At 44.7% G+C, this 20,140-nt stretch overlaps 1 protein-coding gene across 1 annotated transcript; it reads left to right on the top strand.

The window, feature by feature from the left end:
* The first annotated feature begins 7 nt into the window (after positions 1-7).
* Positions 8-10,975, top strand: LOC120027254 (borealin-like). Its single transcript, XM_038972158.1, has 9 exons — positions 8-437; positions 541-669; positions 4,581-4,618; positions 7,506-7,581; positions 8,008-8,081; positions 8,281-8,357; positions 8,469-8,679; positions 8,934-9,020; positions 10,745-10,975. The coding sequence occupies exons 1-9, from the start codon at positions 335-337 to the stop codon at positions 10,778-10,780; spliced, it is 831 nt and encodes a 276-aa protein (XP_038828086.1). The 5' UTR covers positions 8-334; the 3' UTR covers positions 10,781-10,975.
* Positions 10,976-20,140: the final 9,165 nt, after the last annotated feature.

Below are 20,140 nucleotides of genomic sequence, written 5' to 3'. Positions count from 1 at the left end.
AGAGAGGGAGCAGCAGGATTACGTTTCTAATTTGGAAATAAAGAAAAAAACGTCACCGGGTAATTCATAATGAAATGAAATATAATGTCAAATAGCTAACCTCAATGTTTAGAATACCATTGCATTTTATGTATTTCAAATCTGAAGTGAAACAGAGACTTTTGAAACGGAGCAGTTTCTATCTGGCTAAATAATGTAACGTTAGCTAGCTCATGATGCCTGAATAGTTTACGTAACTAACAACATTTCGTGAAAAGTGCTAGCTAACATTAGTTACCACTAGAAACATTTTAGCTGCTTGACTAGCCCAAGCACCAATTTAGTGTTGGTACCAATGTACAGAGTCACAATGGGACGACCAAAGAGGACGACCAAACAATGTAAAAACCCCAAGTTGGACAAATTGGAGGCTTTTCTCGAAGATTTTGACAGTGAGGGTATGGACCAATGACACAGAGCATGTATATGCAAATTGGCTGTTAGCCATTATGTGAATGTTAACGTGGGGTTGGAGAAGTTATACTAAAGTTCTATTTTCAGTGAAAACTGTAGTTGAAAGGCTGAATGAGAGGATGAACAGCCTCCTGAAAGATGCAGACAACTTCTTCAACATGGCTGTGATCAAGCTGCCAAAAGCAGTGAGACAGATGAACTGGCTTGATCATTGTGGTAAGTTAGGTGAAGACTCATGCACCTGATGACAACCACATGGGAAAGGTTGGTTAGATACTTTTTTGTGTGTCACACACACACACACACAAACACACAGTGAAGTCGGAAGTTTACATACACCTTAGCCAAATACATTTAAACTCAGTTTTTCACAATTCCTGACATTTAATCCAAGTAAAAAGTCCCTGTCTTAGGTCAGTTAGGATCACCACTTTATTTTGAGAATGTGAAATGTCAGAATAATAGTAGAGAGAATGAATCATTTAATATTTGATTTCTTTCATCACATTCCCAATGGGTCAGAAGTTTACATACACTCAATTAGTATTTGGTAGCATTGACTTTAAATTGTTTAACTTGGGTCAAACGTTTCGGGTAGCCTTCCACAAGCTTCCCACAGTACGTTGGGTGAATTTTGTCCCATTCCTCCTGACAGAGCTGGTGTAATTGAGTCAGGTTTGTAGGCCTCCTTGCTCGCACATGCTTTTTCAGTTCTGCCCACATTTTTTTATAGGATTGAGGTCAGGGCTTTGTGATGGCCACTCCAATACATTCACTTTGTTGTCCTTAAGCCATTTAGCCACAACTTTGGAAGTATGCTTGGGGTCATTGTCCACTTGGAAGACCCATTTGCGACCTAGCTTTAACTTCCTTACTGATGTCTTGAGATGTTACTTCAATATATCCACATCATTTTCATGCCTCATGATGCCATCTATTTTGTGAAGTGCACCAGTCCCTCCTGCAGCAAAGCACCCCCACAACATGATGCTGCCGCCACCCCCGTGCTTAATGGTTGGGATGGTGTTCTTCGGCTTGCAAGCCTCCCCCTTTTTCCTCCAAACATAACAATGGTTATTATGGCCAAACAGTAAACATTTTGTTTCATCAGACCAGAGGACATTTCTCCAAAAAGTACAATCTTTGTCCCATGTGCAGTTGAAAACCGTAGTCTGGCTTTTTTATGGCGGTTTTGGAGCAGTGGCTTCTCCCTTGCTGAGCGGCCTTTCAGGTTATGTCGATATAGGACTCGTTTTACTGTGGATATAGATACTTTTTTACCTGTTTCCTCCAGCATCTTCACAAGGTCCGTTGCTGTTCTGGGATTGATTTTTACTTTTCGCACCGAAGTACGTTCATCTCTAGGAGACAGAGCGCGTCTCCTTCCTGAGCGGTGTGACGGCTGCGTGGTCCCATGGTGTTTATACTTGCGTACTATTGTTTATACAGATGAACGTAGTACCTTCAGGCATTTGGAAATTGCTCCCAAGGATGAATCAGACTTGTGGAGGTCTACAATTTTTTTTCTGAGGTCTTAGCTGATTTCTGTTGATTTTCCCATGATGTCAAGCAAAGAGGCACTGAGTTTGAAGGTAGGCCTTGAAATACATCCACAGGTAAACCTCCAATTGACTCATGTCAATTAGCCTATCAGAAGCTTCTAGAGCCATGTCATAATTTTCTGGAATTTTCCAAGCTGTTTAAAGGCACAGTCAACTTAGTGTATGTAAACTGCTGACCCACTGGAATTACATTTACATTTTACATTTTAGTCATTTAGCAGACGCTCTTATCCAGAGCGACTTACAGTAGAGTGCATACATTTTATTACATTTTTACATACTGAGACAAGGATATCCCTACCGGCCAAACCCTCCCTAACCCGGACGACGCTATGCCAATTGTGCGTCGCCCCACGGACCTCCCGGTTGCGGCCGGCTGCGACAGAGCCTGGGCGCGAACCCAGCCCAGCCTGGGCGCGAACCCAGAGACTCTGGTGGCGCAGCTAGCACTGCGATGCAGTGCCCTAGACCACTGCGCCACCCGGGAGGCTTGTGATACAGTGAATTATAAGTGAAATAATCTGTCTGTAAACAATTGTTGGAAGAATTACTTGTCATGCACAAAGTATATATCCTAACCGACTTGCTAAAACTATAGTTTGTTAACAATACATTTGTGGAGTGGTTGAAAAACGAGTTTTAATGACTCCAACCTCAATGTATGTAAACTTCCAACTTCAACTATATATATGTATATATATATATATATATATATATATACAAAGTTGCGCGAGCAGACCACGCAAAAAAAGTACACTTGGCTTGACACTCAGAAAGGAAAGGGCTACTTCTTAATTTCTCAAAGGAAAAACATCAACCAATTTCTAAAGACTGACATCTAGTGGAAGCCATAGGAACTGCAACCTGGTGCCTCATAAATCTAGTCCTCCATAGAAAACCAATTGAAAACACAGTGATCTCAAATATAATTCCTGGATGGTTTGTCCTCGGGTTTTGCCTGCCAAATAAGTTCTGTTATACTCACAGACATGATTTGAACAGTTTTAGAAACTTCAGAGTGTTTTCTCTCTAAATCTACCAATTATATGCATATCCTAGGTTCTGGGCCTGAGAAACAGGCAGTTTAATTTGGGCACGCTTTTCATCCAAGATTCAGAATGCTGCCCCCTACCCTAGTGAAGTTAATCCTATAGAAAAGTTGTGGGCGGAACTGAAAAAGCGTGTGCAAGGAAGGAGGCCTACAAACCTGACTCAGTTACACCAGCTCTGTCAGGAGGATTGGGCCAAATTCACCCAACTTAGTGTGGGAAGCTTGTGGTAGGCTACCCAAAACGTTTGACCCATTTTCAACAGTTTAAAGGCAATACTAGCAAATATTGAGTGTATGTGAACGTCTGACCCACTTGGAATGTGATGAAAGAAATAATACCTGAAAGAAATAATTCTCTCTACTATTATTCTGACTTTTCACATTCTTAAAATAAAGTGAAATCGAGCACATAGCCATGCAATCTCCATTGACAAACATTGGCAGAAGAATGGCCTTACCGAAGAGCTCAGTGACTTTCAACGTGGCAGCGTCATAGGATGCAACCTTTCCAACAAGTCAGTTTGTCAAAATTCTACCCTGGTAAAGCTGCCCAGGTCAACTGTAAGTTTTGTTATTGTGAAGTTAACGTCTACGAGCAACAACAGCTCAGCTGCGCAGTGGTCAGCCACACAAGCTCACAGAACAGGCTCGCTGAAGCGCGTAAAAATTGTCTGTCCTCAGTTGCAAAACTCATTACCGAGTTCCAAACTGCCTCTGGACGCAATGTCCGCACAAAAACTGTTCGTCGGGAGCTTCATGGAATGGGTTTCCATGGCCGAGCAGCCGCACATAAGCCTAAGATCACCATGCACAATGCTAAGCGTTGGCTGAAGTGGTGTGAAACTCGCCGCCATTTAACTCTGGAGTAGTGGAAACGCGTTTTCTGGAGTGACGAATCACGCTTCAGAATCTGGCAGTCCGATGGACGAATCTGGGTTTGGCGGATGCCAGGAGAATGCTACCTGCCTGAATGCATAGTGCCAACTGTAAAGTTTGGTGGAGGAATATTGGTCTGGGGCTGTTTTTAATGGTTTGGGCTAGGTCCCTTCGTTCCAGTGAAGGGAAATCTTAACGCTACAGCATACAATGACATTCTAGATGATTCTGTCCTTCCAACTTTGTGGCAACAGTTTGGGGAAGGCGCTTTTCTGTTTCAGCATGACAATGCCCCTGTATACAAAGCGAGGTGCATACAGAAATGGTTTGTTGAGACCGGTGTGGAAGATCTTGACTGGCCTGCACAGAGCCCTGACCTCAACCACATCAAACACTTTTGGGATAAAATGTTGGGCCTAATCGCCTGACCTCACTAATTCTCGTGGCTGAATGGAAGCAAGTTCCCGCAGCAATGTTCTGACATCTAGTGGAAAGCCTTCCCAGAAAAGGGGAGACGAACTCCATATTAATGCCCATGATTTTGGAATGAGATGTTCGAGTATGTGTCCACATACTTTTGGTCATGTAGCGTATGTTGTTTTATCTGACAAACGTACACGTCTCCTTTATCCCCTCAGGGTCAGAGAAACCAAAGTCACCAGTGGATGATGCCACGGTGAGTTTTCTACACTGAACAAAAATATAAACATAACAATTGAAGATTTTACTGAGTTACAGTTCATATAAGGAAATCAGTCAATTGAAATAAATTCATTAGGCCTTAATCAATGGAGTTCACATGACTGGGAATACAAATATGCATCTGTTGGTCACAGATACCTTTAAAAAAAAAGGTGGGTGTAAGAATATTTAGAAAATAATACACAACGCAGAATACTAACCAGAGGTGTGGACTCGAGTCACATAACTTGGACTCGAGTCACAAATATGATGACCTGCAACTCGACTTTGACTTTAACACCAATGACTCTTGACTTAACTTGGACTTGAGCCTTATGACTCGACCTGACTTCATACCCTCCCCAAGCCCAAATGTAAAAAAGAATGCTATTATAAAAAGTGTGCAGCGCATCAACTCTTCATTTAACGGATTACAGTTTGAATCGGACAGCAGCCAATCAAATTGTGCAAGCTGAGAAAAAGTTGTGCGTGGCCGTGCAGAGGAACGTCGGCGGGTGCATTCAGATGGATCCCTTGGAAAGGTGATACCCTATATTATTATTTTCGGATATAAAGACGACGGTGTATCAACAAAAAAATTGATTGCAACTTGCAAAACATGCGGGAAGAAAATTACAGACGGGGGCACAACAATTTCCAACTTTGTTCTGACCCGTTAATCATTAATTCCCTATTACAGAAAAAACACTATTTCCATTGATACCGTTAGTACCAGAGGTGGGACCAAGTCATTGTTTTACAAGTAAGTCTCAGGTCTTAGCACTCAAGTCCCAAGTCAAGACAGACAAGTCCGAGTCAAGTCTCAAGTCAAGACCGTCAAGAATCAAGTCTCAAGTCCTAAACTAAAGTTTCACCAAATGTATTACCATTTCATATTTTTAACAAGAGTAATAGTTAGTATATTACATCTACACAAATCATGAATGCTTTTAAAAATACCTATATAGTTATTAATTTCCAAATAAATGTTATATTTCCATAGAAATACATGGGTAGCCATGAGAAAGACCCCCCCCCCCCCCCCCCCCCCCCAATAGTGATCGAGGATCGCAATCGCCCAACCTTAACACACACACACTCTCTCTCTGTGTGGTTGCAGTAGGTTAACGTATGTCAATGGTTTTAGGAACAGCAATAACATCAGGCAGGATTTAGGCTACCAACTGCCTAGCCAGTTGTAGCTCAATCTTGGGTGCAATGATCACGTTCCCACACTGACTGACTGTGTGGAGGCTCATTGATTTAACGTTACGTTAGCCGAGACATGGGAGGAATTTGTCTAGGCATTGAGCCTGAAACAGGATACTTGTTATTTGATCATTGGCCCAGTTTTATTGCAAGGAATTCTAATTGGTCAACCACAGGCTAGGGTTGGGTTATAAAACTACATCCTGTCCCTTTGTTCTGTGGAGAGAATCACTGAGGACAGGGGAGAATGAACATCTACTTCTCAGCATAACATCTATAATTTGTCCTTTTTGAATAAACCTATTTTTCTCCCCCTGATTTGCATTGGGGTCTGTGTTATTGAAGAGTAACATCAACTGCTAACACTTGGTGCCGTCACCCGGATGAATGAAACTCATCAACTGTGTGTTGATCCAGGGAAAAGAGAGGGCTGAGCACAAACCACCACGGGAGTCAACTCTTAATCTCCTGATTGACTGCTAACAAGGGTGTGGATCAGAGAACCAGTCAGTATCTAGTGTGACCACCATTTACCTCATGCAGCAAGACGTCTCCTTTGCGTATAGTTAATCAAGCTGTTGACTGTGGAATGTTGTCTTACACCTCTTCAATGGCTGTGCGAAGTTAATGAATATTGTCGGGAACTGGAACACGCTGTCATACACGTTGATCCAGAGCATCCCAAACATGCTCAATGCGTGACATGTCTGAGTATGCAGGCCATGGAAGAATTGGGACGACAATGGGCCCCAGGATCTCGTCATATCTCTGCATTCAAATTGCCATTGATAAAATGCAATTGTGTTTGTTGTCTGTAGCTTACGCCTGCCCATACCATAACCCCACCGATGCCATGAGGCACTTTGTTCACAACATTGACATAAGCCATTTTCCCGGTACAGTTGAAAACGGGATTCATCCGTAAAGAGCACACTTCTCCAGCGTGCCAGTGGCCATCGAAGGTGAGCATTTGCACACTGAAGTTGTTTATGTTGCCGAACTGCAGTCAGGTCAAGACCCTGGTGAGGACAACGAGCACACAGATGAGCTTCCCTGAGACTGTTTCTGACAGTTTTGCAAAAAATCTTTGGTTGTGTAAACCCACAGTTTAATCCGCAGGTGAAGAAGCCGGATGTGGAGGTCGGTTGGACGTATTGCTAAATTATTTAAAACCATGTTGGAGGCGGCTTATGGTAGAGAAATGAACATTAAATTATCTGTCAACAGCTCTGGTGGACATTCCTGCAGTCAGCATGCCAATTGCACGCTTCCTCAACTTAAGACATCTGTACACAACTGCACGTTTTAGTGGCTTTTTATTGTCCCCAGCACAAGGTGCACCTGTGTAATGATCCTGCTGGTTAATCAGCTTCTTGATATGCCATACCTATCAGGTGGATGGATTATCTTGGCAAGTAGAAATGCTCACTAACAGATGTAAACATTCGTGTACAAAATTACAAAATTCGAGAAGCCTTTTGTGCGTATAGAAAATGTATTTTATTTCAGTTCATGAAACATGGGGAAAACTTTACATGTTTTATATTTTTGTTCAGTATAAATTAAAATGGAATATTTCATAAACTGTGTCAGTTAAGTCTGGCCATGGTTTTGACACAACATCAAGTGCCACCCACACACAGTCTCTGTTCACTCTATTTGTCTACTTCCAGAAAGTAGAGGAGGCTGCACAAGTCGAGAGCATCATGGCTGAAGTCCATACTATTCCCCCCAAGACTGCTAAAAAAGGTAAGTCTCTCTCTTTGCTATACTGCATACCAGTTGTTATGTGTCTGTGACTCCTTAGAATCCCACTGGATGGCCTCCCGAGTGGCGCAGCGGTCAAAGGCACTGCATCTCAGTGCTAGAGGCGTCACTACAGACCCTGGTTCGATCCCGGGCTGTATCACAACCGGCCGTGATTGGGCGTCCCATAGGGCGGCGCACAATTGGCCCAGCGTCGCCCAGGTTAGGTCGTCAGTTAAACAGTGTTTCTTCCGACACATTGGTGCGGCTGGCTTTCGGGTTAAGTGGGCAGGTGTTATGAAGCGCGGTTAGGTGGGTCATGTTTGGGAGGACGCATGACTCAACCTTTGCCTTGGGGAGAAAAAGGGGGTAAAATGCAACAGAAAGGGATCCCACTGGATGTTAAACTTACTCTGCTCCCCTCTGCAGCAACGTCGAAAAGCGGTGAAGCCAGGACAAGTTCAGAGGATGAGGAGAACACTATTATGGCCAGAGGGAAGAAGGTTAGTGCTGTATTCATTGGCAAGGTTAGGGAGACTTATTGTGTGTTTAGTTTCAGAAGACTCAATGTAGTCCTCAAAAGCCTCCTTTCTTTAGGCTTTTACATTTTTATTCCAAATTATAGCAATAGCCCATATCGTAATTAGTACCGCACGATATTTAACTCAAACTTGCAGTGTTGCATCATGGTCAATTTCTCAGGGCAAATCTACTAGGAAACCTCTGTCAAAGAGGGCCGAAGCACTGTCAAGCAGGAAGCAGAACACCTCCATCAAAAAGTAAGAGCCTTACCTCAGCCAAAATCTGCTAATATTTTTGCATGTGTTGGTGTGGGTTTTTATGGATGTACACAAATAACTTTCTGATATTATTTTGCCACTTGTGTTCAGGACCAGTAGGAAGGCCCCCAAAGCAACATTGGGTACCACTGTGCTAGTGGACAATGCTTCACTTGTTGTCATATACCCCAGGCTTCCCAAGACCCCAGCGACGAGGATACCCCGCCACAAGGAGAGGGTGTACAGCATCTCAGCCAACGGCTCCCCTATCTCAGAAGTCGGTAATGATATCGTCATCAATGTCCCTGTGGGGAACGGAGCGGTAAGCAGGCTGCCATCAGCCTTCCGGTTTTAGACTGATCCTTTCTGAACGGTGACCATCGGACTTGGATAAATACCCTCAATAACCCCTCTGACCTTTTGCGTGTTCATGTTACTTGTGTATCTGTGTGTGTAAAATGTGTCAACCTGATTTTATTATTTTATTGTCACACACCGGATAGGTGCAGTGAAATGGACACATTTCCTGTGTGTCGACAAGGTTAATCTGCTGACCTAGTGAGTTTTTGGTTCCAGAGCATTCAGCTGCTGGCCAGTCAGATGGACAGTGTGGACCTGGGACAGCTGGATGAGACGGCCATAAGGAGCATTCGTCTGCTACAGGTATGGTCTTCACTAGGGCTGTCGCGGTCACCGTATTACCGCCACACATGAAAGCAGTTAAATTGCATGTGACTGAGTCGCGGTAATATCCTCTTATGCACTCAGGACATGTTTTGGTAAAGTACCCTAACAAACATCGGGTCGTTAATGGCCTGGTACTCAGGGCTGTATTGTCCCTCTTAACTGCTCTGGCATCAATGCAAATGAAATTGAAAATCCCATCAAACAGTATGATGATTTTAAATCTCACCTCACTGTGATGATCAATTTGGAGAAAGAAGTTCAACAGCAGGTTGAAACAGTAAAACATGGTTTTGTGGATGTTTCAAAGCCTAACGACAAGGAAATGGACAATGCTTTCTAAGGTGATGATTCATTCAAAAACAACCAGAGTTTATGAGCCCAGGCCTGAAAACTCGGAATAAAAATGACGATTGTGCTTTTATACAATACATAGCCTACTGCATATTATGCCTGGCAGAAAAACAAACATGAAACAAAGCTGATTTAAGATGTCTTTGGAACATAATTGGTCTAGCGTCCAAAATGAAACAAATTTGAGGAATGGCCTTTTGAGTGTGGAATGTATTAGTATACATACTGGATGGACTGATTACCTTACGCTACGCTCCAAAATGTCTATCCATGAGTCTGGTAGAGAATGTATAGCACTAGTCGATGCTGTCGGTTCATTGATTGTGCAGGGCGGATTATAGTTAGCCTACAATTCTAGTGAATTTGATTTTGAATAAATAATAGGGATAGGGATTTATTTTTATATTTTCATAATATGCACCTGTTGCGTAGCGAAATCGTGGTTGTTGTTGTGGAGTGAAAGTGTTATTTCTCAGCTGCTCCTATTAAGCGCAGCTCCCCTATAAAACCGAAGTAGTCTGAAAAACAGACCGGCGGGAAAGCACGCTGCCTCCATTCACTATTCGAGCGCAGATGACGTCTGTGTTTTCTTCCCTTGCTCATTTGATTAACGAGACATTCTAAATCTAAACATATTTGACATATTAAAGACAAGATTAAATGGAGAAGTCTGATCACTTGAGAGAATAGCTGTGCAGCCTGAGGCAAGGACCAGAGAGCAAGCTTCTTTTGCAACTTTCTCTAATCATCAATAGCCTATAGTCGCACCACGCAGCCCATATATGTTTTGAATGCAGTGTTTGGTTTTTGCCAGGCATAATGAGACCCATCTGTCCATACAACATTCTTCCAAAAGTCTTGATCATCCAGGTGCGTTTTGGCAAACTTGAGTCAACTTTTTGGATGAGATGGGTCCCATTTGTGTCTGTCGAAAACCAAACACTGCGTTTCACAGTAAGAACCTCGTACCAACAGTCAAGCATGGTGGTGGTAGTGTGATGGTTTGGTGATGCTTTGCTGCCTCAGGACCTGGACAATTTGCCTTAATAGAAGGAACCATGAATTCTGCAGGAGAATATCACACTGAGCTGCTGTTTTTTTTTTGTGTGTAAGCTCAGGTTCCCTTAACCTAATATTTGATATTTGTTGAAGATCTGTTAACATTCAGTAAACAATATGCAAAATAGAGAATCAGAAAGTGGGCAAATACTTTATCACAGCACTTTATATCTATGTATGATTGCCTAACATTAGCCATGTCTATTTAGCTGGTTTGAAATGGGTTTTCGTTGTAAAAACTGAAAAGAGTAGCTGTTACATGAAACTCATGTTCACTTTGCTCTCCACAGAACCGTCTCACAACACTGTGTGGAACATCCGAGTGACCTCTGCACCTTCAGTCCTAGCATTTTTCTCCCCAATTTCGATCTTGTCTCATCGCTGCAACTCCCCAACAGTCTCGGGAGAGGCGAAGGTCAAGTCGTTCTTCTTTCAAAACATGACCCGCGCTTCTTAACACCTGTCCACTTAACCAGGAAGCCAGCTGCACCAATGTGTCGGAGGAAACACTGTTCAACTAATGACCGAGACGGGCCTGCAGGTGCCCGGCCCAGCACAAGGAATTGCTAGAGCGCGATGAGCCAAGTAAAGCCCCGGCTAAACCCTCCCCTAACCTGGACGACGCTGGGACAATTGTGCGCTGCCCTATGGGACTCCCGGCCACGGCCAGGTTGTGAAGTCCCAGCATTTTTTTGTACATGATTCTACCTTCACATTTTTAAATGTTTTTTTTAAAACTACTGTCTATATTTCTATTTTAATACATAGTTATTTTTATCTGTCAATCTGCATCATGGTGTTTCTTTGCATTATTTTCGTTTAAATCTTAGATTTAAGAATCAATGTCAGACATGACTTTATTTGAGACACTATTCTTCAGGGATGCTCAAAGCATGCAGTAAGGGAATGTCCTAGTCTTCCATGATAGTGATTTATATAATGTCAAGGTTGTAAATATGACCAAAATGAATGAACCCTAACTACACTCTTTTCCTCATAGTCTAGCATAACATGTTTGAAACTCATTTGGGAGCCTGTTATTGTCAATGTTCTATCTATTGGCCTGTCTCAACAATACAGCTTTGTCTGCACTATAGTGGTGGTTGTGCCAGTTCAATGTGTGATGTGACTAAGGTCCATGTATTTTAGATTATTTTGTGGAATTTGGACAATTCTGTTTTAAAGTAAATATGCTTTTTTTGTTCAGTTATTTTCCTTAAATGTCATCTCTTTCTGGAGAACGTCTTAATTTGTGTGATTGGAAGTTGGGACCGCGGTTTGGGGCAGGGGGTTGTGGCTCTGTAGGCGTTCAGATCTAGGCTTACAAGAAGCTCTGTGGTCGTACTAGTAATAAAGTACAGAAATACATGTCTTTTTCATGTTCTCTTGCTGCCATAATATGCTGTAGTCAGAGACAACTAGACATGACTGTTTGCCTGCATTGATTCCGTGAGACAGCCTGCTCATTTTCAGTTCTGGAGGGAGCATTATTCATAAAGACTCCCCTGGAATTCAATTTGTGTCACTGATACCCATTTCAGACAGGTGTGGTGTATAATCTCTGCAATATAAGGCAATGGGATTTGAACTGTAGATGAGTGACAATCCCAAAATATATCCTCTGGGGGGGAAAAAAGAGACTAGTCAATGTCAAAGCAGTAACTGACGAAACGTCACACTCCATAGCAAACTAAATTGCGTCGTAGGTATGTTTTGGGCTCAGTTGCAAGATGGTTCAGGATAAACGTCTAAATTAACTACTCAAACCACATTCCCTGTAACTGGCATTTGGAACTACAATTAAACATATTGCAACACCCCTTTGTTAGTGTTTGGATTGCTTGTATGTTAATATAAACTGGGTGATTAGAGCCCTGAATGCTGATTGGCGGAAAGCTGTGGTATATCAGACCGTATACCATGGGTATGGCAAAACATTTACTTTTACTGCTCTAATTAAGTTGGTAACCAGTTTACAGTAGCAATAAAGCACATCGGGTGTTTGGTATATTTCCAATATACCACAGCTAAGGGCTGTATCCAGGGACTCTGTGGCGTCACGCTTAAGAACAGCCCATAGGGCCTCCCGGGTGGCGCAGTGGTCTAGGGCACTGCATCGCAGTGCTAGCTGCGCCACCAGAGTCTCTGGGTTCGCGCCCAGGCTCTGTCGCAGCCGGCCGCGACCGGGGGTCCGTGGGGTGACGCACAATTGGCCTAGCGTCGTCCGGGTTAGGGAGGGTTTGGCCGGTAGGGATATCCTTGTCTCATCGCGCTCCAGCGACTCCTGTGGCGGGCCGGGCGCAGTGCGCGCTAACCAAGGGGGCCAGGTGCACGGTGTTTCCTCCGACGCATTGGTGCGGCTGGCTTCCGGGTTAGAGGCACGCTGTGTTAAGAAGTAGTGCGGCTTGGTTGGGTTGTGCTTCGGAGGACGCATGGCTTTCGACCTTCGTCTCTCCCGAGCCCGTACGGGAGTTGTAGCGATGAGACAAGATAGTAATTACTAGCGATTGGATACCACGAAAATTGGGGAGAAAAGGGGATAAAATAAATAAATAATAATAATAAAAAAAAAAAATAACAGCCTGGTATGTTGGCCATATACCACACCCCCTCGGGCCTTATTGCTTAGTTTTACTTTAGTAAGTACTTCAGTACATTGCCCTTTGACTTTTTCCACAGTTTGTTACGTTACAGCCTTATTCTAAAATTGATTAAATCAATCTACACACAATACCCCATAATGACAAAGCAAAAACAGGCTTTTAGAATTCTTTACAAATGTATAAAAATGAAAAACAGTACTTTGTTGAAGAACCTTTGGCAGCTATTACAGCCTCGAGTCTTCTTGGGTATGACGCTACAAGCTCGGCACACCTGTATTTGGGGAGTTTCTCTCATTCTTCTATGTAGATCCTCCCAAGCTCTGTCAGGTTGGATGGGGAAGCTTTGCTGCACAGCTATTTTCAGGTCTCTCCAGAGATGTTCGATCGGGTTCAAATCCGGGCTCTGACTGGGCCAGTCAAGGACATTCCGAGACTTCTCCCAAAGCCACTCCTGTGTTGTCTTGGCTGTGTGCTTAGGGTTGTTGTCCTGTTGGAAGGTGAACCTTCGCCCCAGTCTGAGGTCCTGAGCGTTCTGGAGCAGGTTTTCATCAAGGATCCCTCTGTACTTTGCTCCATTAATCTTGTCATGAAAATTCTACACAGGGACACTGAAAGTCAATATTAAATTAATCATTGTTCATCTTTGCCGTCGATCCTGACTAGTCTCCCAGTCCCTGCCGCTGAAAAACATCCCCACGGCATGATACTGCCATGCTTCACCGTAGGGATAGTAACAGGTTTTCTCCAGACGTGACGCTTGGCATTCAGGCCAAAGAGTTGAATCTTGTTTCTCATGGTCAGTCTTTAGGTGCCTTTTGGAAAACTCCAAGTGGGGGCTGTCATGTGCCTTTTACTGAGGAGTGGCTTCCATCTGGCCACTCTAATATAAAGGCCTGATTGGTGGAGTGCTGCAGAGATGGTTGACCAAGGCCCTTCTTCCCCGATTGCTCAGGCCATCTCTAGGCTTGCTGGTTCCAAACTTCATCCATTTAGGAATGATGAAGGCCACTGTGGTCTTGGGGACCTTCAATGCTGCAGACATTTTTTGGTACCCTTCCCCAGATCTGTGCCTTGACACAATCCTGTCTCGGAGCTCTACGGACAATTCCGGACAAAATGTCAAAATAACTGTTTTTGCTTTGTCATTATGTGTACATGATGGTTTATTTTATTCAATCCATTTTAGAATAAGGAAGGAACGTAACAAAATGTGGAAAAAGTCAAGGGGTCTTTCCAAAGGTACTGTACAGGGCATGCAGAAAATATGTTTGCAATGTGAGTAATACACAATTCCACCACCAAGAGGCAGTGTCAGACTGCTATATGACACCTTTCTAAACAGCATCTTAGTGTTCTATCATCTATGGTGTTTCAAGCCCAGCCACAACTCCCTCATGTCAATCAAACAAACACCCTCTCTGACCAAAGGGTCAAATGACACATGTCAGTTTAATGTAATTCTCCACTGCTGTTTCACTGAGTGAGATTGAGCACAAAAACACCGTAGGATGGCCCTTCTTTAAATCCCATATCTGTCAGGATGAGAGGAAAGATCACCCAATGACGAGGAAGAAAAAAATAGAGTAGAGAGAATGAAAGGATTGTTGGCTCTGGGAGAGAGGGATGGAATGAGGAAGGGAGAGATGAAGCATGGCGCCAAAGACATGGAGATATTGACTGAGATGAGTGTCGGGAGAAAAATAAATAAATGACTACACAAGCATAGATCCAAGAAGATCCACAGACGGAAAGACACTGACTGACTGACCAAATGACTGACTGACTGACCAAATGACTGACTGACTGACTGACTGACCGACAGACAGACCAAATGACTGACTGACAGACAGACCAAATGACTTACTGACAGACAGACCAAATGACTGACTGACAGACAGACCAAATGACAGACAGACAGACAGACAGACAGACAGACAGACAGACAGACAGACAGACAGACAGACAGACAGACAGACAGACAGACAGACCAAATGACTGACAGACAGACAGACAGACAGACAGACCAAATGACAGACAGACAGACAGACAGACAGACAGACAGACAGACAGACAGACAGACAGACAGACAGACAGACAGACAGACAGACAGACAGACAGACAGACAGACAGACAGACAGACAGACAGACAGACAGACAGTGAGTGAGTGAGTGAGTGAGTGAGTGAGTGAGTGAGTGAGTGAGTGAGTGAGTGATAACTGTAATACAGGGAGAGAGAGAGGGAGCTCCCAAGCCACATGGCGGTCACACAGAGTTTAATCTGAGCTCACTGGAAAGTTGTGATTTAGTAGGACTGAACTTGTGCCCTCTAATTGGATAAAGAGGCAGGAGGGTTACACTGGGGAGGGATGTGTGTGTGTGAGAGAGAGAGAGAGAGAGGATTGGACGAGAACGGTCTCTTCCATCAGGAAAAGTGAATGAGGAGGGGCTTCATGATCATATCAAGGCCAGATCAAGGCACTACAGGCCATAATGCGTGTTGGTTATTCGCTGTACCTGTGCAAAAGAGAGCAAGAAGTAGAAGAGACGTGAAAGGAATAAAGAGTGTTCTAGGAATAAGGGAAGTTCTTGCTCTTTTCTCCCTGGAGGTACAGGAGGATAGTTCAGTCTTTTCTCCCTGGAGATACAGGAGGATAGTTCAGTCTTTTCTCCCCGGAGGTACAGGAGGATAGTTCAGTCTTTTCTCCCTGGAGGTACAGGAGGATAGTTCAGTCTTTTCTTCCTGGAGGTACAGGAGGATAGTTCAGTCTTTTCTCCCTGGAGGTACAGGAGGATAGTTCAGTCTTTTCTCCCTGGAGATACAGGAGGATAGTTCAGTCTTTTCTCCCTGGAGGTACAGGAGGATAGTTCAGTCTTTTCTCCCTGGAGATACAGGAGGATAGTTCAGTCTTTTCTCCCTGGAGGTACAGGAGGATAGTTCAGTCTTTTCTCCCCTGAGGTACAGGAGGATAGTTCAGTCTTTTCTCCCTGGAGGTACAGGAGGATAGTTCAGTCTTTTCTTCCTGGAGGTACAGGAGGATAGTTCAGTCTTTTCTCCCTGGAGGTACAGGAGGATAGTTCAGTCTTTTCTCCCTGGAGGTACAGGAGGATAGTTCAGTCTTTCTCCCTGGAGATACAGGAGGATAGTTCAGTCTTTTCTCCCTGGAGGTACAGGAGGATAGTTCAGTCTTTTCTCCCTGGAGATACAGGAGGATAGTTCAGTCTATTCTCCCTGGAGGTACAGGAGGATAGTTCAGTCTTTTCTCCCTGGAGATACAGGAGGATAGTTCAGTCTTTTCTCCCTGGAGGTACAGGAGGATAGTTCAGTCTTTTCTCCCTGGAGGTACAGGAGGATAGTTCAGTCTTTTCTCCCTGGAGATACAGGAGGACAGTTCAGTCTTTTCTCTGCCTCATTTCCTTCATTTTTCACACCTATCCAACCAATAACCATACTTTAGCATTCTCTCTCTTACACTTTCTTTAAAGCCTCAACGTCTCTATCCTCCCCAGTGAGCGAGTGTGTGCACACATTTTCACCTAGAATTGCCAGGGTGGCCCTTAGCTCACTGTGCACACACACACTCTCAGATCCCCACACTGTCCCTTGTTTGTTTATGCCCAGCCACAATACAGGGATTAATTTCTCAAAGCCGATTCGAGCTCCGGCGCACTTTCTTTCAACCATTGAACTGCAAGTGGACTCCTCTCTCTCCTTTATGTGGACTCTTTAATCTACTGAGTGAGAGAGAAGGAGAGAGAGGCGTCCCTTACCGACGCACAGCTGGGAGTCACTCAAGACTTTACGGCACTTCCTCTCTCGCCCTCTCTTTTTTTTTCACTCGCTTTCTTTCTTTCAATCTCTCTGTGGCTCTTTCTCTTTCCCTCTTTTTTTATTTCCTTCCAAGGCTCTTCCTTGCTTCTCTCTCCTTACTCGTTGACTTTTCCTGGCAAGTCAGTGCTTAGGGATTGAGGTTGAGAATGCACTATATAATACACTATATCAATACACAGTGTCAAAAACTGTATACAAGAAAAATGAAGTGTCCAGCATTTAATGTCTCTATATAAACTCAGCAAAAAAAGAAACGTCCTCTCACTGTCAACTGCATTTATTTTCAGCAAACTTAACATGTGTAAATATTTGCATGAACATAAGATTCAACAACTGAGACATAAACTGAACAAGTTCCACAGACATGTGACTAACAGAAATTGAATAATGTGTCCCTGAACAAAGGGGGGGTCAAAAATAAAAAGTAACAGTCAGTATCTGGTGTGGCCACCAGCTGCATTAAGTACTGCAATGCATCTCCTCCTCATGGACTGCACCAGATTTGCCCGTTCTTGCTGTGAGATGTTACCCCACACTTCCACCAAGGCACTTGCAAGTTCCCGGACATTTCTGGGGGGAATGGCCCTAGCCCTCACCCTCCGATCCAACAGGTCCCAGATGTGCTCAATAGGATTGAGATCCCATTTCTGGTCCTGTCTGGTCCTGTCTGGTCCAGCGACGGTGGGTTTATGCCCACATCCGACGTTGTTGCCGGTGATGTCTGGTGAGGACCTGCCTTACAACAGGCCTACAAGCCCTCAGTCCAGCCTCTCTCAGCCTATTACAGACAGTCTGAGCACTGATGGAGGGATTGTGCGTTCCTGGTGTAACTCGGGCAGTTGTTGTTGCCATCCTGTACCTGTCCCGCAGGTGTGATGTTCGGATGTACCGACCCTGTGCAGGTGTTGTTACACGTGGTCTGCCACTGTGAGGATGATCAGCTGTCCGTCCTGTCTCCCTGTAGTGCTGTCTTAGGCGTCTCAAAGTACGGACATTGCAATTTATTGCCCTGGCCACATCTGCAGTCCTCATGCCTCCTTGCAGCATGCCTAAGGCATGTTCACGCAGATGAGCAGGGACACTGGGCATCTTTCTTTTGGTGTTTTTCAGAGTTAGTAGAAAGGCCTCTTTAGTGTCCTAAGTTTTCATAACTGTGACCTTAATTGCCTACCGTCTGTAGGCTGTTATTGTCTTAATGACCGTTCCACAGGTGCATGTTCATTAATTGTTTATGGTTCATTGAACAACCATGGGAAACAGTGTTTAAACCCTTTACAATGAAGATCTGTGAAGTTATTTGGATTTTTACGAATTCGCTTTGAAAGACAGGGTCTTGAAACAGGGACGTTTCTTTTTTTGCTGAGTTTACATGGGACAGCAGCGTTGGCTGTGTGTGTATGTTTTGTGAGTATGGGCAAATATGTGTGTGTGAGTGTATATGTGTGCAGGACTCTGCATGTGTATGAGGTGTGTGAGCATGTCTGTGTATTTTGTGTGAGTGAGTGTGTGGGCGTATGCGTGCCAAAAAGTCTCTAATGTGCAGGACAGAGTACCGGGCAGGAAGATGGCTAGTGATGGCTGTTCAACAGTCTGATGGTAGAAGCGGTTTCCAAGCCTCCAGGTCACGGCTCTGATGCACCTGTATCGTCTGCCAGACAGTAGCAGAGTGAACAGTCCATGGCCTGGGTGGCTGAGCTCCGTAATGATCTTCCTGGCTTTCCTTCCACACAGAGTGCTGCAAATGTCCTTGAGGGCAGGCAGAATGCCCCCGGTGGTGAGTTAAGCTGACCGCACCACCCCCTGAAGAGCTATGTGGTTGAGGACGGTGCAGTTGCCGTACCAGGCGGTGATGTAGCCCAACAGAATGTTCTCAATAGTGCATCTGTGGAGGTGTGTGAGGTTCTTAGGGGCCATGCCGGAATTTCTTCAGCCACCTGAGGTTTAAGAGGCACTGTTGTGTCTTCTACACCACGGTGTCGATGTGATGGGACCATTTCAGGTCCTCAGTGATGTGCGTGCAGAGAAACTTGAAGCTTTTTACCATCCCCACTATGGCCCTGTCTATGTGGATGGGGTGTGCTCTCTGATTGGTCTCCTGTAGTCCACGATCAGCTCTTGGTTTTGTTGATGTTGAGGGAAAGGTTATTGTCCTGGAACCACTCTGGCCAGGGCTCTAACCTCCTCTGTGTACGCTGTCTCGTTGTTGTTGGTGATAAGGCCTATCTCTGTCGTGTCGTCAACAAACTTGATTATTGAGTTGGAGTCGTGCATTGCCACGCAGTCATTGGTGAACAGGGAGTACAGGAGGGGGCTAAGCACACACCCCTAGGGGGTTCCCGTGTTGAAGGTCACCGTGGCGGAGTTGTTGTTGCCTACCCTCACCACCTGGGGTCAGCCTGTCATGAAGTTCAGGACCCAGTTGCACAGGGATGAGTTCAGACCCAGGGCCCAGAGCTTAGTGATGAGCTTGGGGGGCACTAGGGTGCTGAAAGCTTAGCCCTATAGTCGATGTACAGCATTCTCACATAGGTATTCCTCTTGTCCAGGTGGGATAGGGTAGTGTGTTGTGAAATGGCGATTGCGTTGTTCATGGATCTGTTGGGGCAGTACACAAATTGTAGGAGGTCTAGGGTGTATGGTAAGGTGTATATGGTCCTTGACTAGCCTCTCCAAGCACTTCATGATGTCAGAAGTGAGTGCTACTGGGTGATAGTCATTTGGGTACAGGAACAATGGTGGACATCTTGAAGCATGTGGGGACAACAGACTGGGATAGACTGGGATAGGAGGAGATTGAATATGTCCGTAAACGCTCCAGCCAGCTGGTCTGTGCATGCTCTGAGGACGCAGCTAGGGATCTTGCGAGAGTTAACACGCTTGAAAGTCTTACTCACATTGGCTACAATTCTCCTGAACAGTGGGGGCCAGCGTCACTGACAAGTCATGGGTTTGTCTCACCAGGGGTGATGGTCGGATTCGCGTTCATCGTCGAAGGAATGAGCGTTACACCGAGGCCTGTACTCCGGAGCGGGATCGATTTGGAGGTGGAGGGTCTGTCATGGTCTAGGGTGGTGTGTCACAGCATCCTCAGACTGAGCTTGTTGTCATTGCAGTCAATCTCATCGCTGTGCGTTACAGGGAAGACATCCTCCTCCCTCATGTGGTACCCTTCCTGCAGGCTCATCCTGATGCACTGCAGTAGTTAATGCAGCTGGTGGCCACACCAAATACTGACTGTTACTTTTGATTTTGAC

Source organism: Salvelinus namaycush, chromosome 32 (assembly GCF_016432855.1).
Source record: "Salvelinus namaycush isolate Seneca chromosome 32, SaNama_1.0, whole genome shotgun sequence".
Lineage (NCBI taxonomy): Eukaryota > Metazoa > Chordata > Actinopteri > Salmoniformes > Salmonidae > Salvelinus > Salvelinus namaycush.
The sequence above is the reverse complement of the archived record's forward strand: the minus strand, read 5'-3'. Positions and strand labels throughout refer to the sequence as shown.